The sequence below is a fragment of the Arachis ipaensis genome, chromosome B02, assembly GCF_000816755.2.
Source record: "Arachis ipaensis cultivar K30076 chromosome B02, Araip1.1, whole genome shotgun sequence".
NCBI classification, from domain to species: domain Eukaryota; kingdom Viridiplantae; phylum Streptophyta; class Magnoliopsida; order Fabales; family Fabaceae; genus Arachis; species Arachis ipaensis.
This window is the reverse complement of record NC_029786.2, coordinates 108,955,479-108,977,174: the sequence shown is the minus strand read 5'-3', so window position 1 is coordinate 108,977,174 and position 21,696 is coordinate 108,955,479. Positions and strand designations below refer to the sequence as shown.

The 21,696-nt window shown below is 36.6% G+C and overlaps 1 protein-coding gene across 3 annotated transcripts; it reads left to right on the top strand.

The window, feature by feature from the left end:
- LOC107626518 (cell division cycle 5-like protein) lies at positions 11,872-19,390 on the top strand. 3 transcript variants are annotated; one of them, XR_001617545.2, is made up of 4 exons: positions 11,872-12,088; positions 12,566-14,275; positions 17,360-18,083; positions 18,334-18,560. XR_001617545.2 is itself a non-coding variant. In XM_016329423.2 (4 exons), exons 1-4 carry the CDS (start codon positions 11,912-11,914, stop codon positions 18,943-18,945), a joined length of 2,754 nt encoding a protein of 917 aa, XP_016184909.1. In that variant the 5' UTR covers positions 11,872-11,911; the 3' UTR covers positions 18,946-19,390. The 3 variants fall into 3 exon arrangements, 2 of the variants coding, with proteins under 2 accessions (XP_016184909.1, XP_016184908.1); XM_016329423.2 differs by having other exon boundaries at positions 17,360-17,614; positions 18,334-19,390; XM_016329422.2 differs by having other exon boundaries at positions 17,360-17,641; positions 18,334-19,390.

Sequence of the window (21,696 nt, the reverse complement as noted above, 5' to 3'; positions counted from 1 at the left end):
ATATATGTCCATGAATTTAATATTTAATATTATTATTAGATGATTTTACAATTGATATTTAAAATTATATTCAATAGTAATTACTTTTGTAGTTAATAAGGTTCTTTTAATTTATAGTGATTACCTTACTTGGTATTTATAGGCAAATTATATTCAATAGTGATCACATTTTATAGTAATTTATACATCTTATCAATCAAAGAATAAAAATGATTCTCTTTAAATGACCCACTTCCTATCTTGCTTGGTATTTATAGGCAAAGTTGATAAAGCATAATCCGCGACACGCCTGTAGCGGTTTATGCACGAAACCCAAAACACACATAAACCGCGATACCCCTATAGCGGATTACGTGCATTTGTAAACCGCAATATCCCTGTCACGGTTTACATAGTTTATGGAAAAAATGCATTTCGGTATCTATTTTGCAAATTGTGTATTCTGGTAATATTGATGGCCAGTTTATTTAAAAGCGTAAATTGCCCTATTTTTGTTCTTAGCCAAATCGGTGTTCAATTTGTTTTAAAATTATACCTAATCTATTTCAACAAGAAATTGTATTAAAGGATGCCACATTTATACTTTTGATATTCTTTTACAAAGTGTTTGTTGCGCACCTTTTTCTTTGAAAACGTGAAATAGTTTTTGAAAGGTTTTTCACTCTTCATGAGTAATGCATTCGAAAGTATTTTAATCCTACTCTTGAGTCTTGTAAGCTTTGGTTTCGGTTTTAGACATTCTTCTTTTGTAAACCTTATACTTCTTGGCTCAACTTGATTTTGTTCAAACTACTGCACTACCTTTTCTTTTATCGTTCATGTCTTTTATATGTTCCTTATGCTGAATAAACTAACAATGACAGAAATTGATTTGGATTTCACATGAACTATTTTATGAAAAACAAGTTTGGTGTCCACCAAAGCTGTGTTTACTTACATATGGCACGGTTAGTTATTCACGTATAAGGAACACGTAGCCAAAATTTTTAATTTTCTTTATCTAGTTATTAATTTTCACTTGCTCACCACCACCTCTTTGAACTCAAATTTTATTGTTTTGTTAAGGTGGATAAGTATGAAGAAGAGAAGATTGAGAGAAATGACAAGACCATGCAGTACAGTTATTACAAAGGTGAAAAGCATGTCACATGTGCTTGGAAATGGCTCCTTGGGAAGCACAAATCTGCACAATGGTGGGGAAGGCTCATCACCTAGAAAACCGAACCCGTGTGCCCAATGAAGAGGTGATCCTTATCCTTACCCAACTTTACATGCACACTGTTCATTCTCACTGTCTCAACAACATCTTCACAAATACTTGTTCAATCCTCACCCTTCATTGCAATATGACCGAACCACCAACCCTTTTGTCTTGCTTCAATAACTAATTTCCTTACTATAAATTGGCAAGTAACACCTCCTTTACTCACACACCTTTGCCTTATTCATATAATATTTCATACAATCTACATCACTCTTCTTCCAACCAAGAACATCACACTGTGCCCAGTTTCCTCTTTTTTCATCCTAAGCCGTGTTCTATCCAAGGTTTTCTTTCATGCTCTTTCTTATCCATTCAATGGCCTCACCAAGTTCTAGAAGGAGAAAAGGGAAGCAACCAGTTGACGCTAAACCACCCACCTATGATAAAAAGAGATTTAAATCTCAGTTTTATGAGTTGCAATATCATGGGTGGATGGAGGAGAAAGAAGTCATTCAAGAGATTGGATTCAAATTGAAGGAAGGTGAATACCCTATAATGAGGGAAATAACTAAAAGAGAAGATAGAAACTCCTGTGTGAACTTCTTACAGACATAAATGCAACTATGATATGGGAGTTCTATGCAAATACAATAAGGCCAAGCAAAACCAGCCCCCTTACAAGAGTTATGTGAGGGAAGTTGATGTGGACTTCAGCCCTGCAGCGATCATGAGGGTTCTACAAATAAGAGTAATACCTTTCAGAGAGCCCAGTTTTGATGAAAGGATGAAGGGCGAAAATGACCCTGATGAGTTAATAAATGGTTTATCTCTGGATGGCAAAGACTGGGTGAGAGATTTAGATGGAGATCCAAGCCACTTGAAGAGGATTGATCTCATACCTGAGGCCAAGGGTTAGTATGAAATAGTGAGAAGATCAATACTTCCCACTAGAAATACTTCAGAGGTTACAATAAAAAGAGCAATCGTGACACATTGCATACTCAAAGGGGGAGAAATAAATGTCCCACAGATCATAGCAGACAGCATCCAAGAGATGGCTGATGACAGTAGCAAATCAGTTAGACTTGGCCACCCAAGTACCATATTGCGTTTGTGCAATAGGACAGGGGTGCTTTTTGAAGATGCAAACACATACTGGGTGAAGGATAGAAGGGCAATCACCAAGCAGAGGATGGAAGGTGTCACTGACAATCAGAATGAAAGGAGACCTCAGAGAAGAAGAAGGAGACCACAAATGGAAGAGGGACAAGCTTCTAGTACAATGGATTTAAGCCAAATTCAGAGTGCCATTGAAGAAATGTCTCAACAATACATAAGGGCTCAGGAGCAGTAACAAGAACAATTCATGAGGGCTCAGGAGCAACAGCAGAATTGGCAGCTGAAAATGATGGAGCAACAAGAGAACTTCCAGCTAAAGATGATGGATCAGCAAAGAAAATTCCAAGCAAGATCTCTGGATCGGCAAAAGGAACAATCTACACAATTCCAAGAATCGTTCGACAGATTGTCCCAACAATAAGCTGAGCAAGAGAAGTATATCCAAAATATTTATCAATCGAAGAACATATACCACACAATCGGAGAGGCTAGGTATCTAGACAGGATGGAGTATGACGTAGAGACCCAAGCAAAGCTAAACTACACAGCCTGCGGCATGCCAGTGGTAAACCGAGAGATCAAACCATTTGTACAGTGTCATGACTTAGTAAATAACCAAAGAGCAAGAGCTAAGAGAAATATAGACAAAATAGAGCAAAGGTTGAAGGAGGTTGGACTCTGAGATCAGATAGACCGTTCTTGGGATAGAGATGCCCTGCTGAAGAACCACAAGAAATAAAAAAGAAGAAGAAGCAGGAGCCAAAGAAGAAAGGAGAGTCGAGCAAAGGAAAAGAGCACAAAAATTAGAGGTGGTGGAGTCCCTTTAATAATTTTAGTAAATAAGGAAGATGCATATCTGAAAAATGATATGCCTTCCAAGTTAGAAAACCCTTGAAACCTTAGAAAATCCTAAAAAATCCTAGAAAACGTTAGAAAAACCCTCGAAAAATCCTAGAAAAATCCTAAAAAAAATCCTAGATAACCTTAGAAACCCTTAGAAAAATCCTAAAAAATCCTAAAAATCCAAAAAATCTTAAAAAACCCTAAAAAATTTCTAGAAAACCCCAAAAAAACTCTAGAAAACCCTAAAAAATCCTTGATAATCCTAGAAAATCTTTAAAAATCCTAGAAAATTCTAGAAAACCCTAAAAATTCCTAAAAAACCTTAGAAAAGCCTAGAAAATACTAGAAAATGCTAAAAACCCTAGAAAACCTTAGATAACCCTAGAAATATCCTAGAAAATCTAGAAAAACCCTAGAAACCTCTAGTAAAACCCTAAAAAACCTTAGAAAACTTAAAAAATCCTAAAAAACTCTAGGAAACCCTAGAAAACCCTAAAAACCCTAGAAAACCCTAGAAAATCCTAAAAACCTCTAGCGAAACCCTCGCCAAAGCCGTCTTCTTGGCACAATCCTCCACAACTCTTTCCTTGTTCACCAATTCAGAGAACCTCCTAATCTCCAATGGAGTCACAACACTCATGATATTCTTCCTAAGGCCTCCTTGGTACTTAATACATTTCTAACCTTCATAGGTTTCAGGGGCACCTTAACAAACCCTAAAAAACTTACAGAGCTCCTCAAACTTGCTGGTGTAATCAACTACAAACATGAACCCCTTGCTTCAGCTGCATGAGTTCTAACTCCCTAGTCTCCCTCACTGACTCAGGAAAGTACTTATGGTAGAAAGCAGTTTGAAACAACACCCACGAATTATCCTCATCTTGTTGCTACAGCAATTGACATTCTCCTTGCCACCATTGCTGAGCTTCTCACACTAATTGATATGCCACAAACTCCATAAACTGATTGTCAAGGACATGTTGAGTTTGCAATGCATGCTCTATAGCTTGGAACCAGTTGTTTGCTTCAGTAGGGTTTGTGGATCTCTTGAAAATTGGTGGATTAACTTTCAAGAAAGCGGCTAAAGTCATCGGAACTCCATCACCTAGGTTATTCTCAGTCCCTTCTTTGTTTCCATTCCCATTTCTGGCTAGTTGCCCCATCCTTTCTATAGCTTCAGTCAGTTGGTGGACTATCCTCACTCTCTCTTTGAGTACGTGGTCGACCTTGCCTACGAGGCGCCATCTAGGGTCCTGTCCACACCAAACAATTGATATCAAGGTGATCAGTCTCAACACCTCAAGCTTAGTGCTTCAATTATCCAAAAAATGTGCTCGTAAACAAGCATGTCATACATATCAAATAGATATCTTAAATAGCACGAAAGAAAAATAACCCAGAATAAGCAATGAAGCATAATCGGTCCATCCCTTAGTCTATTGGTTAGCCGGGACATGTTGAGCCTGTAGTGCACGCTCCATAGCTTGGAACCAATTATCCGCCTCTGTAGGGTTGGTCGAACCTTTGAAGGTCGGTGGATGAACCTTGAGAAATGTAGCCAAGGTCATCAGAGCACCAACCAAGTCATTACCATTTCCTTCCCCATTATTATTCCCGTTTCCATCACCGTCTCCATTTCCAGTTGGTTGACCTAACCTCTGCATAGCTTGTAGAGTCGCAGCAGCATTCACCTCCATAGTAGTAGTAAGATTAGTCATTGCCGCCATAAATTCGGCATGGTTATCAGCTGGTTGTTCATTTCCAGTCTCTCATCGTGAACGTGTACGACCTCATCCGCGAGTAGCCATTAGGGTTCCTGTCTACACCAAACAGTCGATATCAAGGTGATCAGTCTCAATATCAAAAGTCTAGTGCTTCAGTTATCCCAAAAAGGCACTCACAAAAGCATGTTAAACATATATCAAGCAGATAACCTAAATAACATGAAAGAAAAAGACACAGAGTATGCAATGAAGCACAATCGGTCCATCCTTCAGGCTCACGAGGATAAACCGCTCTGATACCACTAAATGTAATACCCTATCACAGTAAGCTTTATCCTAACCATAAAGCAAAGATGATAAAGCACCATGACAGTTCTAAAGCTCATACAATAGTATATAATCAAGGAATATTAAGAACAAAAATCTCGATGAAAAGAACAGAAGATCAAAAGCACCAGAAATAAAGTGCAAAGCGTTCACACACGATAACTAAAGCGTGACGATACGAAAGATAAAACATAGTACATAAAACCTTGAAAAAGCTCCAGAATATACAAGGTAATAGATATAAGCAAGACAAGTGTTATATATATAAATAAATAAACCCACAATTATATATGTACGTCCGTCCCTGCCTATCACCCTAAGCCTTACCTCTAGCCATAATGTAAAGGTGGATAAAGCATCACGATGGTTCTAAAGCTCAAAATATACTATATAATCAAGAAGTATTAAAACTAAAAGCCTTATAAAAGAAATATAAGATCAAAGACGGATATAAGCACGAAGCATTCACATACAATAACTAAAACTCAAATCTCAAAGGCAAGATATATAAGGCTATAGATACAAAATAAACAAGGTAGTAAATAAGATCATGTGTAATATACACAATAGCAAAAAGAAATATAGTCATAACCCGTGGAGTTTAGACCGGCTAGTTAAACAACATATACAATAGAGTTTTGAAGTTTAAAACAGCTAAAATCCTGTCTCTCAAAGTTTTCAAAATAAAAGCCTCTAAGGCAACAATACAAAAGTGAGAGATAACTACAACAAGAAAAAACAAAAGTAAAACTCGAGTCATCCTCCGCTCTGTCACCACATCCGCAAAACTCACCGAGGTGGGTTGCGACCTGCATCTGAAAAACAACAAGAACATATGGTATGAGAACCGTGAGTTCTTAGTATGGTAATAGTGCCCAATAGATAAGGAAGTAAGGTTCTGGGAAGCCAAAGACAATCTTAAAACTTCTCACATACATAAAATTCAAACTTACAATATATATATATATATTGAAATCCATAATAGGGTTATCTAACTTAGGGATTTCTACTCTAATAGTCACCATACGCTGTCCCACAGCCTTCACCAACCTACCCTTCATGCGATCCCATTGCCACCGCCTACCGAACCTCCTCAATTCCAATAGAATACACAATTAAATGCAGGCAAGTAAAACACAAGTAGATTACATATACAGCAAGTAACTCAAGTAGCATTTAAACATGTTATACATTTAGGCATAATGCAAGTAATCAAAGCAAACAAACACATAGGAATGCATATGATGTATGTCTATCCTATTAGTCGTGATATCATTTGTCGGTTCAACTGCCAACCCGACACATTTCCTCGGGATGTCGCATTTCTGTCACGTATATATCGTATAGATATGCGCCCTGGGATATAGTGTCCTAGCTCACTCTTACGGGATATAGTGTCCGAGCACACTCTTGTGACACGAAAGGATGCGGGTGGGAGACTGCCTCATACCCCACATCTGAACATAGGTGGGAGACTGCCTCAGCCCCTATGCCGGGACAATAACTTCGACAAGCGGGATTAACCAACTGTCCTTGCCAGGCGTATAATGACTTACCAATAATACCATTCAATTTTCATCTAGTGCAGGGGGGAGACTGCCTCAGCCCCTACGCCAGAATTACATAATCCATCGTAATAGGTCATTCCTCTCCGTGATCACTTTTCACATTCAGCAGGTTCATTAACCTCAATCTTGCCTCATTAGCTTTCATTTCTCAATTTATCATCAACATAACACTCCACCAATCCACTCTAGTTATTCCATCCACAGTACTTTCCAAACCTAAGACACCGTATCTAGAATCATAACAGAATTATTCTTTTAAATTGACTCAATACATTCCCGATCGTTCCAAAGCCTAAACACTAGCTAGGGAATCACAAGTAAGTGTTACAAAGGTTAATGAATCATTCACCCGCGTACGCGTGCGTACCAAAAAGGGCATTGTCGCGTTCGCATGTCATTCCCGTGTACGCGAGAGCACTGGTGGGCAAAACCATATGCTCGTGTTGTGTGGCACCTCCGTGTACGCACAAATGCTAATTTTTCCAAAAATTTGTTAAGTGCAGAAATTCAACTTTTTACACAAAACTTCAAACGCGCATAACTTTTTCGTTAAAAATCATTTTCTGTTCGTTCTTCAAACGTTATAAACTACTTGGACCCAACTTTTATTTAAAATAAGTTTCACAAAATTTAAAGGTTCGGAAACCAAGTTATAGCCCGTCGAAGTTGGTTAAAAATAAGTTTTTGCCAAAATTCTCTAGTTTAAAAACTCTCAATTCCTAACCAAAATCAACCATACCCAATTCAATACTAAACCCTCCTACACATTATCAATTACTCCTCAATCATTCCAACACCTAAATAATTCAATTTCCAATTTATCAAAACCATTCAATCCAAGCCTAATCACTCATTCCAAACTATTTCAATCCACAATTCAAAATCTACAACCACATTATCATCAATCATAATAAAAACCAGAATTTATCGTTTAGTCCCTTTGTCACCTATTCTCAACCACTTTTCAAATCAAACACCCTTCACATTTTTACACATCAATCATCATGAACATCAATAATTATCATCATTCCATAGTATCACAACAAAATTCAATCATATACATCAATTTCATTCATATGCTCATATCCAATCCCCATTCAATTAATCACATACATTCCATCAATCCAATCATACAATTCAAATCTATCTTAAGGGCTACTGGCCTAAGTTTCACACAAAACTACATATTATCTAAAGGAAACCGAAACCATACCTTGGCCGATTTCTCCCAAGCTCAAAACCACCACAAAGCCTTTTCCTCAGAAGCTTCCAAGCCTCCAAACCAATTCAACAAGTCCCAGCCACTAAAGCCCAATTCTAAGTAATCCAATTCACCAATTTAGCTCCAATCAACATGAATTTTACTCTAGTTTCATACAATTTACAATAAATCAATAACAGGGTTCACAAATTCAACAAACCACAAGGTTTAGTGATTTCTTACCTTACCCACTGAAACTTGGGGTGAAACCCAACAATCACCCAAGCTAGATTATACCTAAACAACCAAAATTATGAAATTCTTAATTTCTCAAAACCAAAACTTGAGTTTGTGTTAGAACTGAGAATTGGATCAAGGAACGAGTTTTTTAGCATTTTGTGTTGTTAGAATCGAAGAGTTCAGCAAGATGAACGCGTGGCCATAAACGGCACGTCAATCTGACCTCCGGATCACAAGATATGGTCAAAGAAGAAGATGGTGAATAATGACAATGATGGTTCTTATTCTCTTCCCTTTTTTTTTTTGGTTGATGGATTGGACAACTCCTAATCCTAAGTATTACACACACTCAAACACACCACACCCACACACACAAGATATCCCCTTTTTTTTGGTCAAGTTTGCATTAGATGAGGCTCGAACCTCAGACCTCTTAGTAAGAAAGGGGGATATATGCCATCAGTGCTAAGGCTCATTGGCATTCTCTTCTCTCAATCCAAGTCTCTCTCTCATAACAATGAGATGAATGGCTCATGAGTGAGGGGTATTAGGGGTTAGTTAATGGACCTTGGGCCTAAGTGTAACCCAAATCTAATTTTTGGTACGTTTGGCCCAACTTTGGATCATAACCTTTAAAATTAGTGTTTTAATTTGTGTTCTAAATATTTTTACTTTCTCAAATTATAAATTTTAGTTTTCTTAAATTTATTCACTCATAAATAAATTTTTCTCACTCACAGTAATAGACAAATTTAAGCCGGTACTCGATTTTTCTTAAAATAGATATATCTTCGTGTTCCAAATGATTTTTCTAACTCTATTTTCTCCGTTAATTTTTCTAATTTAAAATTTTTATCATTTCTAACCTATTTCGAACAATTTAAATTATTATTAGTTTATTTATTTTATTTATTACATTAATTAAATGGCTAATTAATTTTTCGGTTCTTATAATAACTATATCTTTTCCATCACATCACGATCCTCACTACTACTATCTTATTATTTTAGATTTCTTCTTCCTTGAATCTCTTCAATTTATTTGTCTCGGTTATTATTGTGGTTGTCATGATGATGATGATGATGATAATTTGGGTGGAGTTTGAGTTGGGTGTGTGATGGTAGAGGCATGAGTTGTGGAGGTGATAGAAGAAAGACAAAGGCGATGGTTACGATGGTGGTAGGGATAAGGTAAAAGATGCAATGGCGTACACGTACACAAAGACAGAGAGAGGGGGGAGGGAGGGAGAGAAAGAGAGAGAACGGGAGTGAGCATATTAAAGGATTTGAAATAGAAAATGGTAGAAAAAATAATATAGTTGGGTGGGTTGGAGGAATAAAGAAATAGTTGGTAGTTGGTTGCTATTGTTGATGTTGACGGTGATAGAGGTGAGTTGAGATACGGTGGTTAAGGGTGGTAGGATGGATTCAATAATGAATTGATGTGTTCGGATAGGATGACATATTAGTGGAATGTGGTTAAATAGGTGGGGAAAAAAAAGTGAATAAGGAGCGTGATGATGATGATGTGTATAAACTATAAAGAAGAGATAAAATTGAAAATGAGTAAAATTGAAACTTCTTAAAAATGTTAATAATAAAATTGAATTAAATTAAATGTTAGAAATATTTTTATTTTTTTTAAATATTAGAGACAAAAATAGACTTCACTTTTTCTCATAATTTATAATTTTTCTTTTTTTTTTCTTCAAATATTATACTTTTTCTCTTAGCATTGATTTCTTGATTAAAAAAAAAAAAAACTAGGTAGCTTTCCTTCTTTTGGTGAACTAGAGCTTTCCTTCTTTTAAAAAACAAAAATACGTAGATCTTGTTTTATGTTTGGGCTAGAGGGTCATAGTAAGAGGCCCAATAGAAGCGGAGTGTTTTTTTCTCGGAGCTCTTTTTTTTCTTCCTCTTAAAAAAACAAGAAAGGAAATGAAAAAGTTCTTCGTAGAAAAGGAGTTGTTTTTTCTTTTTTGTTGACAACACATGAGTAGAATAGCAGGAGTTAGCAGCACCTAGCAAGGTTTTGTGTCTTCAATAACATCTTGTAAGCATTAACGGTGAAACATAGAAGAAAGTAATAATATCCTCTGCTTCTTGTTATTTCGTCATTTTTTGTTTTGTGGTTGGAGTTGGGGAAGCAAAACCTACAATTTGAAGAAGCGAAGGTTGATAATGAGGATGGTTCTGAAAATCGAACCGAACCGACCAATTTGACCAGGTTAATCAGAAACTAATCCCCTGGCCGGTCTGATTAAGGTTAAAAACTGTTTGACAAAAAATCGATTTGAAAATCGGCCAAAGCGATGGTTAACCGATGAACCGGTAAAATCGGCCCGGTTTTTTGAAGCTTTTCGGTTTGGGTTCAACGCCCAGAAATGGCGTCGTTTTATAGCTTTATTTAAAAAAAAAAGACCCAGAGAACCCAACGACAGCCACCATCGCCGATACCCTTCTCTGGTGGAGAGTGCTGTCGCCGCCGATACCCTTCTCCTCGGGTGGAGGTGTGGAACTGACCGCCCAGTAACCATCGTTCCTCTTCTCCTCTTCTCCTTGCCGTCGAGCTCTCTCTTCTCCTCGCAGTCGCCGTCGCCGTCGAGCTCTCTTTTCTCCTTACCGTCGCCGTCTATCTCTCTCTTTTCCTCACCGTCGCCGTCGAGCTCGCTCTCTGTCGCTGTAGAGCTCGCTGTCTGTTTCCTCTCTGTCTCTCTGTCGCTGTAGAGCTCGCTGTCTGTTTCTTCTCCTCCGGTAAGCATTAAGCCTACTTCTCGAATTTTTTTTTGGCTTTATGCTTGTTTTGTACTGTTAATCTGTTGTTAATAATATTAATACTGATTGGGTTTAGAGTTTACTAATTCTAAGTTGCTGAGATTTTATTAATTTCTTATTATTCTGAGTTGCTAATTTGTTGTTGATAAATAATAATATTGTTGCTTGTTCTCTGATTTTCTAATTTTGTGAGTTGATTTTAATGATTATGATTTTTGATGATTATTGCCTTTGTTTAGTTGAAAACTTGTTTGTCAATGTTGTTTCTTTTGGCAGTAGAACATTGGGCTTGTTTGAGTGAGCTTTTGAGAAAAGATCTTTTTTTGAGTTATTTTTTTTTAAAAAATCTTATAGAGCATATCTCATGTAAAAAGGTCTTTTTATCTATTAATTATGTTTGAGTATAACAATATAAAAGTACTTTTTTGTTCATTTATTACAAAAAATAATTTTTTTTAAGGAAAAAAGATCTTTTAAAAAAAGATGTAAATTACAGCTTCTCAAAAAAGATCTTTTTTTGATTTTACTAGTGCTTTTACTTTTACTACTAGAAATTTGCCAAACACTTTAAAAAATAAAAAAAGATATTTTTTCATTGAAAAAAGATCTTTTTTTAACAAAATAATGGCGCCCAAACATGCACATTGTGTGTTTGTCATTTACTTGTATTTTGATCTACTTTGGTTATAAACTTTGATGTTTGAAGTTGTTTATGAGCTTTTATTGATAAATTATGGACAATTTATTATATGAAATTGTAAAATTTTAAATTTTATTTAGTTAAAAATTATTAAATTTAAATATTTGAAATTATATATTGAATTTTTAATAATTTTATTTAATATTTAATTAAAACGGTTGAACCCTGGTCGAACTTTCGCAACCTTGATAAAGAGAAAGTGGTGGCAAGATGAGGATTATGATAAAGGGCGGTGTTTGGAAGAACACCGAAGATGAGATCCTGAAAGCAGCTGTTATGAAATATGGCAAGAACCAATGGGCTCGAATCTCTTCCCTTTTGGTTCGTAAATCTGCTAAGCAATGCAAGGCTCGCTGGTACGAATGGCTCGATCCTTCCATCAAGAAGGTAACCCTAACCACCTTATAACCTTAATAACTCTATTTGTCTATTTATTTATTTTACTTTTGCTGTCATTTGTATGCTGCTTACTTTTTTTTAATTTGTAAGTGAGTGGTTGTGTATCGAGTTTATGTATAATAGGGTTTTTGAATATGAAGGACAAAAAAGTTTAGATTTTTTTCAGTTTGATTGAAAGTTTATGCTTTTTGAATATGAGTCTCTGAGAATGGATGGTTGTGCTGCCAGTAATGATCCTTGATAGAGCTTTGATTATTAGGTTTTACTCAGTTAAGGTTTAATGTAAGTAATTGTAAGACTGCCCTAATGCCATTATTTAACTAATAAGTAATTAATTATAGTTCTGGCTTGCTTTTTAGTGTGTCTGGATGCCCCTGCATTTTAACCCTTTTTTGGCATTTTTTGTGTCGACATGTGTTTTTCTACAATCTAGTCTTTTATTATAATGCCGTTTTTTCTGTGCAGACTGAGTGGACTAGAGAAGAGGATGAGAAGCTGCTTCATCTTGCTAAGCTTATGCCCACGCAGTGGAGAACAATTGCTCCTATTGTAGGACGTACTCCTTCTCAGTGTCTTGAGCGCTACGAGAAGCTCCTTGACGCAGCATGTGTTAAGGATGAGAACTATGAACCCGGCGATGATCCTCGGAAGTTGCGTCCTGGGGAGATTGATCCAAATCCAGAGTCAAAACCTGCACGCCCAGATCCTGTTGATATGGATGAAGATGAAAAGGAGATGCTTTCCGAAGCACGAGCTCGGTTAGCGAACACAAAAGGAAAGAAGGCGAAAAGGAAAGCAAGGGAGAAACAGCTTGAGGAAGCCAGAAGACTTGCTTCTTTACAGAAGAAGAGAGAATTGAAGGCTGCGGGAATTGATGTCAGGCATCGAAGGAGAAAAAGGAAAGGCATTGACTATAATGCAGAAATCCCTTTTGAGAAAAGGCCTCCTCCTGGTTTTTTTGACATTGCTGATGAAGACAGACCCGTGGAACAGCCCCAGTTCCCTACTACAATAGAAGAACTTGAGGGTAAAAGAAGGATTGATGTTGAGACACAGTTAAGAAAGCAAGACATTGCAAAAAATAAAATTGCACAGAGGCAAGATGCCCCATCTGCTATACTACATGCCAATAAGTTGAATGATCCGGAAACAGTACGGAAACAAACCAAACTGATGCTTCCGCCCCCCCAGATTTCTGACCAGGAACTGGATGAAATTGCAAGGATGGGTTATGCCAATGACCTAGCTGGGAGTGATGAATTTGGAGAAGGTAGTGCTGCAACACGTGCTCTTCTAGCGAATTATGCACAAACACCTGGCCGGGGAATGACTCCTTTACGAATCCCTCAGCGATCACCGGCTAGTAAAGGAGACGCTGTCATGATGGAAGCTGAAAACCTGGCGAGGTTGAGGGAGTCCCAGACACCATTATTAGGGGGAGAAAACCCAGAGTTGCATCCTTCGGATTTTACTGGGGTTACTCCCAAGAGAAAAGAGGTTCAGACCCCAAATCCAATGTTGACTCCCTCTGCAACTCCTGGAGTTGCAGGTCTCACTCCCAGAATTGGCATGACACCTGCAAGAGATGGTTACGCTAGCATGACACCTAAGGGAACTCCTCTCAGGGATGAGCTTCATATTAATGAGGATGTGGATATGCATGAGCGCGCTAAACTTGAGCTACAAAGAGCTGAAATAAGACGAAGTCTGCGCTCTGGTTTAGGAAGCCTTCCACAGCCCAAAAATGAGTACCAGATTGTCATGCAGCCCATTCCAGAAGACGCTGAAGAACCTGAGGAGAAGATTGAAGAGGATATGTCAGATAGAATAGCTAGAGAAATGGCAGAAGAAGAGGCAAGGCAACAGGCGTTACTTAGGAAACGATCAAAAGTCCTTCAAAGGGAGCTTCCTCGGCCTCCAGCTGCATCGTTGGAGCTTATAAGAAATTCTTTGATCAGAGCTGATGGGGACAAGAGTTCCTTTGTTCCACCAACCTCAATTGAGCAAGCTGATGAGATGATAAGAAGGGAGCTTCTTGCTTTGCTGGAGCATGACAATGCTAAGTATCCGCTTGATGAGAAAGTAAATAAGGAGAAAAAGAAAGGAGCTAAGCGTGTGGTAAATGAGCCTGTTGTTCCTGTTATAGAAGAATTTCATGAAGAGGAGATGAAAGATGTATGTATTTACTAATCTACTTCTTAGTTTCTTTCTTTAGCTTCTTTTGTGATGACATCACATGTTCGTGGCTTATGCGTTGATAGATAGTAAGTAGCATGATCAATTCTCACCCGTCACTGAAAAGCTGCTTTCTGTTGTGGAGGATACACCTCTTGTTTTGCACTAACCTGAAGACCATAAGTCTAACCATTGTTAAGGTTGTGTACTAACTTATAAGATTGAACAATTCTAAAATTCTGCTAGGTTTGTAGTCTGTAGATCCTGACACTGAGCCACCTGTTTTATTTGATGAGATTGTGCTAGGGTTGATTTGTTTGCTTAGAAGCAGTTGGATCACACAACTGCAATGTGCCAGTTATGCTACTGTATCTAGGGCTGAATTGGATTAGGATTTTTTTTTTCTTGTATGGTTTAGGGATGGTTGATGGTGTCTTGTTTGATCCGCATAAGTGCAGTGGCGTTGCACCTGAGATGCTCGTGTCAGTTGCTCTCCATGTCTAAGTTGTAGGTGCTTGTGTAGTTCGTTCTGAAAGTGGGTAGGCTCTGATTTTCTGTGGCCTTTGTTAATGTGATTGTGCTTTGTTTGTTGGTGTGATATGTGTTTGTGATTTGCAGGTAACCATTACTATGTCATAACATCTTTAATGTTTTCTGTTTTATAAAAGATTTTCCTGTTTTTCTAATAGGAAGTTAAATGTTTCTTATGATTACATGTTTATTATATAATCTTCTATTCTATGTATGATTGTAGTTGTGTTATGGCCTCATATTGTATGCAGCTGTCCTCCCTTTATTATTTTACTGGGTAAGATATCATTGTTCATAATGTGGTTATCAAAATTGAAATCTTAGTCTTATTTTTTATCTTTTAGTTTTATTCCTTTTTTTGTATAATAAAAATTCAAATATGATTAGGAAAAAGAAATACCAAAAAGCAGGGAGGGGACCAGGGTTCCCATATACAAAAGCAAAACACAAACAAAGGCCTGTCAAAAATGTAAAGCTCTCCAATCTCTCAACATGTATGAGAGGGAAAGACCTCTAAAAAGATCTCGAGCTTTACACCAGGATGCTAAGCGTCTAATCCTATCCCATAAGATATGTTTATCAGAGAATCTGTCACTAAAGGTGCGTACATTACCTCCAAGCAGAGAGTCCAGATAGTGGCGAAAATTGCACTGGTCCACTTAATTTTTGCCTCTTTTCTATTACCAAACCCAACAAATCTAGTCAATAAAAATATATCTAGAGTTGCAGGGCACACCCAACATTCATCAAAGATGCTAAACAAATTGTTCCATAAGAAACTAGCTGTCGGGCAATGCTAAAACAGACAAGGGTACTCATTTTGGTGAGTACTGAGTAGGCTTTATGATTGATTGGCAAACATGCAAGATATTAGGAATTATGCTACCTAAGCATGCTGGGCCTGCCACTGTCTATCTGTTCAGGAGCCCAGTTTTTTGTAAACTGTCCAAGCCCATCCAAGCAAAACACAAACAAAGGCCTATCAAAAACGTAAAGCTCCCCAATCTCTCAACATGTATGAGAGGGAAAAACGTCTAAAAAGATCTTGAGCTTTACACCAAGATGCTAAGCGTCTAACCTTATCCCATAAGATATGTTTATCAGAGAATCTGTCACTAAAGGTGCGTACATTACGCTCCAATCAGAGTCCAGATGGTCGTGAAAAAATTGCACTGGTCCACTTAATTTTTGCTTCTTTTCTATTACCAAACCAACAAATCTAGTCAATAAAAATATATCTAGAGTTGCCAGGCACACCTAACATTTATCAAAGATGCTAAATAAATTATTCCATAAGAAACTAGCCATTGGGCAATGCTAAAACAGACAAGGGTACTCAGTTTGGTGATTAGGCTTTATGATTGATTGGCAAACATGCAAGATATTAGGAATTATGCTACCTAAACATGCTGGGCCTGCCACCGTCTATCTGTTCAGGAGCCCAGTTTTTTGTACACTAAAACAAAACACATCCATCCTTTGAGTTCTTTGCTCCTCTCCCTATTTCTCCTTTAACTCTGATTATTTACTGGGACTTGTTTTCCTTCTATTTTTTTTTGCCCTTTTGGGTTTCTTTGTGACTGTGATTATAAAGCATTCTGATAGGTGTTTTTCTTTTTAACATCCTAATTTCACGTGTCATTAGAATTAATGTGTTAATGCTGATTATTTCATATTATAACTTCATACATGTCAAATCAAAGTTTAATTTTGTTAAATGTGATTGTATGTCTATTTTGCTTGTTTATGTCTTATGTTTAACTATTTGTTTAAATGTGTTCAGTTTAGGCAGGATCTTGTGATCCATGTTACCATCACATGTCGTACATATGTTTCTAATCTCAATCTTGGGTAGAATCTATATTGACAACATTGCTTAACTACACTGTCTATACCTATCCTAGACATTTAATACTCATATATCACTCTTTTTTTTCCCAAAGTATTTTTGGTGGTTTTCTTCTCACTGAGGAGATTTTGTTATACACCTATTCTATATCTGTCCTTTATTAATATACTCTGTAGGTATGGATTTAATCTGATGAGTAGGTCTTTGTGTATTTTTGTTATTTCAGTGAATGTTGTAAAAATAGCCCTGCAACTCTTTTCAAGGTTCCTTTTAGGTCATGTATTGTGACATCAACACATATTTTCTGTTTATGAATTATGACTTCATGCTATGCTAGTTTGATCTGATAGTCTCACTTTTCGGTTATAATCCTGCAATTAATTAATTATGTTCGGTTGTGTTTGTTGGTGATGTTTCTCAAGGGCACTTCCTTACTTGTTTGATTGTCAAGTTCTACCACGCCCTCTTACAAACATAACAAAAAAAGAAAAAGAAAAAGAAATAGAGCGGAATGTTAATGTTGACTATATTTCAATGTATGTCTTTTTGTTCATATCATAAATGGCACTAAAATATAACAAACTTCTGAGTTTTGAATTAGCTGGCTAATTACCTCGCTTATTATAATTTATGATGTCATCCAAACTTTCCCTTGTAAGCAGGTTAAGGATACTGATTTTGCATTTTTTTTTTGTTTCTATTAGGCTGATAAGTTGATAAAGGATGAGGCCCATTATCTTCGGGTAGCACTGGGACATGAAAGTGAACCCCTTGAGGAATTCATTGAAGCACACAGGACTGGCCTGAATGATCTCATGTTCTTTCCAACCCGTAATGCCTATGGTCTCTCAAGTGTTGCTGGAAACATGGAAAAGCTGGCAGCTTTGCAGAACGAGTTTGAGAATGTGAGGAAAAAGTTCGACGATGGCAAGGAGAAAGTTGTAAAGCTCGAGAAGAAGGCAATACTCCTCACTCAAGGCTATGAGGCATGTTACTAACATTCTCCATGCCAAATGGCTTTAACTCAGTCAGTTCTGATTATGTTTTATTGCTTAAAAGCTGGCTTTGTACTTAGAATCACCTTGGTTGAGTTAGTTTTGTAATTGAGCAATGCTATTTTTGCCTTAGAGATAAACTGATAGGAACCTACTCACCTAGTCAATTGTAAATAGAGTATAGAGTGGATTGAGTGAATTGTTGCTAGAGTGGGTTCTGCAGTCAGGAATGCATTCTGTTATGCGAGAGGTGAGAGGTATACAGTGGGTGGAGTAGTGATGGGACTATATCAAACAATTTGGACATAGAATTCATGCTAGGGCAGAGGTCGAGTCTCTTGAATACTCAACAATTTAATGTTATAAAACCAGTATTAATACATTCTTTGGAGTAGGATATTTGCACCCCATCGGTGTAGATAAAATCCTAGAGGTATTTCTTCTGCATTTCTATTATGTTCTATGCATCTATTGACACAATTTTTGTTACCTAAAATTGAAAATTGTAACTGAAAATAGTTGGAATTCAACCCATGAGTTTGAAGCAGTGACCTTCATGAATCAAAATTGATAAGGAACACATGGAAAAGAAAATTCCTTTTGTTTGATTTTGCTGTTTGTAAAGAGTCCTTTGTGCCTATACACAATGGTGAATAATATACTTCGGCTATTGCATTTTTCAGATGAGAGCCAAAAACAGTCTTTGGCCACAAATTGAGGCCACTTCCAAGCAAATGGACATAGCTGCAACCGAATTAGAATGCTTTGAAGCTTTGCAAAAGCAGGAGAAGTTAGCAGCATCCCACAGGATAAACAATCTATGGGAGGAAGTACAGAAGCAAAAGGAACTTGAGAGAACTTTGCAATACAAGTATGGGAATCTTATGGAAGAAGTGGAAAGGATACAAAATGTCATGGAACAGTACAGGGTACAAGCACAAAAGCAAGAAGAAATCGAAGCAAACAATCGTGCTCACGAGTCAACAGAGACTGTTGCTGACAAAACTGGTGCACAGGATTCAGAGAGTTTTAAAGCTGCCCCTCTCACCGAAGAAAATGAAACTGCTATAGCAACTGCTCTGTCTCATGATGAAAGTGAAGCGGGCACTGTGCAAGACCAGACTACCGCTAGCCAGAAAAATGACGTGGATGTGGATTCTGATGATATAAAGCAAACAGAAGACCCTAATGCAATACCGCCAGATGCTGCACTTGCTGCCAAGGATGACGCTGGAAAAGTGGAAGGTACCATCACTGATGGTCACATTGATAACTGTAAGGCAGCATTAGACTAGGGTGCTACAGTAGGAAATGAGGTGGAGAAAGATTTAGCTATGGGTGCTGAAAATTCACATGATAGGTGATAGCATACCAGAAAAAACCACTGCTTCTGATGAAGGGGATGAGATGCAAGTTTCTGATGGCAATTAAACCAAGAAATGCTCAAGCCAGTTCTGATATTGTAGTTTTTTTTTTTTTTAATTTTTGGTTGGTTTTTTTGAGGGTAATTAATGCTGGGGATTTCTCGAAGCAAATCTCTCAATCAAGGGTCTTGAACTGAATAAATTCCATGGAAAGTGAAGATATCTGATCCAAAAGATAGACGGGGTTGAAATGATCACCAGTTAAAGCTTGTAGTATATGATGAACCTATAAATTGTACGAGCATTCTCAGAGACTCATGTCAAAAAGCATAAACTTTCAATCAAACTGAAAAAATCTACACTTTTTTGTCCTTCATAATCAAAAACCCTATTATACATAAACTTGATGGAAATTTCTATGGTGGTGAAGAGAGATTCATCAATACATGCTGAAGTCCATGTGTCGTAGTGTGAAGGGAATAACGTGTCGTGAAAGATGATGAGATGGTCATTAATAGACGCTAATTAATGTGGTTATGGAAGTAATTTTTTCTGCAATGTAATATTTTATTTTTGGTGGAAATGGGTTGATTGTGGGCTGAGCCTTGGTAGTTGAAATTTTGGAGGGCTGTGTGTAGTGATTATAACCCCATATGCATATATTCATGGGCTTTGAATAATACATGGATGTTACAAAGCAGAAACAAATATGATGGGCCTAATTAGGAAAAAAGAATGAGACTGAAGCTGTTATGTGATTGTAATATATTTAAGGTAAGCATATTCTTTATTAGTTATGAATGTTATTGTAAAAATCATTAAATATGTAATAATATAAATGTTGAGATAATTTTTTAAGATTATGTAATATGTGTTGATTTAATCTTTCGAAAAAGACGTGTGTTGTATAATATTGTAATGAATATAAAGGAATGAGTTATTTAGTAGAAAGATTGTTTAGTTTAATATGTACATAAAATCTAAATTGTCTTTTTTATGTAGAAACACTAGCATTTTATGTTCTTAGTATATAATAATGACATCATTAATTGTGCAGTAAATTTTTTGAAAAATTTGAGTATGTGTAAAATATTAATGAAGAAGATTATCTAATTACGGCATGAGCTAAATTTTTGTTAATTGATAAGGGTTATTACTTTAGTCAGGAGTAAAAATCGCTAAACCTGAGAATAGACATCAAAGAAAAGAGACCGGAATAATAAAATAACAATAGAGTGTTTGAAAGACATTTTATTTTTATTATAATAAGGTGGTCAATGTCATCAACAGCACCCTAATTCAAGTCCGTTTACAATAATGTTAATACGAACAAAGAACATTTACTTAGTAGAATCAGAGCGAGAAGTTTTAGCTTATGTGAAGAGTCCGACGCTGACAATGGTTAGTAGGGGTGTTTGCGATGCGGTTTGGTTTGGTTTTAAGGGAAAAAGTTATCTGATCTGAACGTTTAATTTATGTGCGGTGTGGTTTGGATTGGATGAAATTTTTTTGGAAATCCGATCCGATCCAATCCGATTACAAGTGGTTTGGATCGGTTTGGATTTGCGATTTTTTAAATAAAAAAATTAAATACATATATCAAGTCTCAACATCAAATTTTAAATAATCAACAATGACATAACAAGTCTTAACAATATCTTAAAAAGTCAACGATAACATAACAATAGAAATAAAATTATAGGTTAGTTAAAATAAATAAATAAATAACATTTTGAACATAAAATATTTATTAAATAATAATAATAATACATGAATAATAGAAAAATGTATAACAAATTGAACATGTTATAAGTATAATTGTAAATATAATAATAAAATAATAATATTATAACACATTGTGCGGTTTGGATTGGATTGGATCGGTTATGAAAAGTAGATCCGAAATCCGATCCGATCTAGCGGTTTGCAAAAAATAGAATCCAATTAAATCCGAATTAGTGCGGTTTTAATCGATTTTCGGTTTGAATCAGATTGAATGAGCGGTTTAATTTGGATCGGTTTGGATTTGAACACCCCTAATGGTTAGTGTGGGTGGAAATCCGCGGGGCAGTGGTCGATTGTGAGTGTGTGGTAGGGTGCACAGTGTTTTGGGTCTCTTGTAATTTGAACTTACCGATAGACCGAATATAGCTGATAAAAAGCTCTAGGGTTAGAAGAAAGTTAAATAGCAGTCCGACAACGGACTCCATAGGTATCTTCACTCGCACACAGTTACTTTCTGATAACTTTGTAGTCGATAGAGAGTGTGATACAACCCCCTCAATTGTGAGAATTTTCAATTAAGGATCCTAGGTCGAAAATTTGGGTTGCAGAATTTAGATATTAGTCTTGATGACCATGGGTTAATGGTAGAGAGTTCGAGGAAGACGGCTAGATTTTGACGGTGTGAGATTTAGGGTTTACGTTTTAGGGTGTATACTTTTAGGGTAGTAGGTTTTATAATTTACATTTTAGCGTGTATAGTTTGTAATGTAGGATGTTGACTGAAATAAATTTTTTCAGTGTTGCAGGGTTAAAAGTTATATTTTTGAAATTGATATACGCCGGTGTCACAACTAGGGATGGAGTCAGAAAGTTTAATATGAAAGGGCCGAATTTCAGATAATTTGTTTTATTATAAAAAAATAGTTAACAAAAAATTATTATAGTTACTTTGTTAAA

Excerpts from the sequence above, each read along its gene's own strand:
- LOC107626518 (XM_016329422.2), top strand. The coding sequence starts at position 11,912 with ATGAGGATTATGATAAAGGGCGGTGTTTGGAAGAACACCGAAGATGAG. Across the intron at positions 14,276-17,359 it reads ATGAAGAGGAGATGAAAGAT|GCTGATAAGTTGATAAAGGA; the intron begins GTATGTATTTAC and ends TGTTTCTATTAG. Across the intron at positions 17,642-18,333 it reads TCCTCACTCAAGGCTATGAG|ATGAGAGCCAAAAACAGTCT; the intron begins GCATGTTACTAA and ends TGCATTTTTCAG.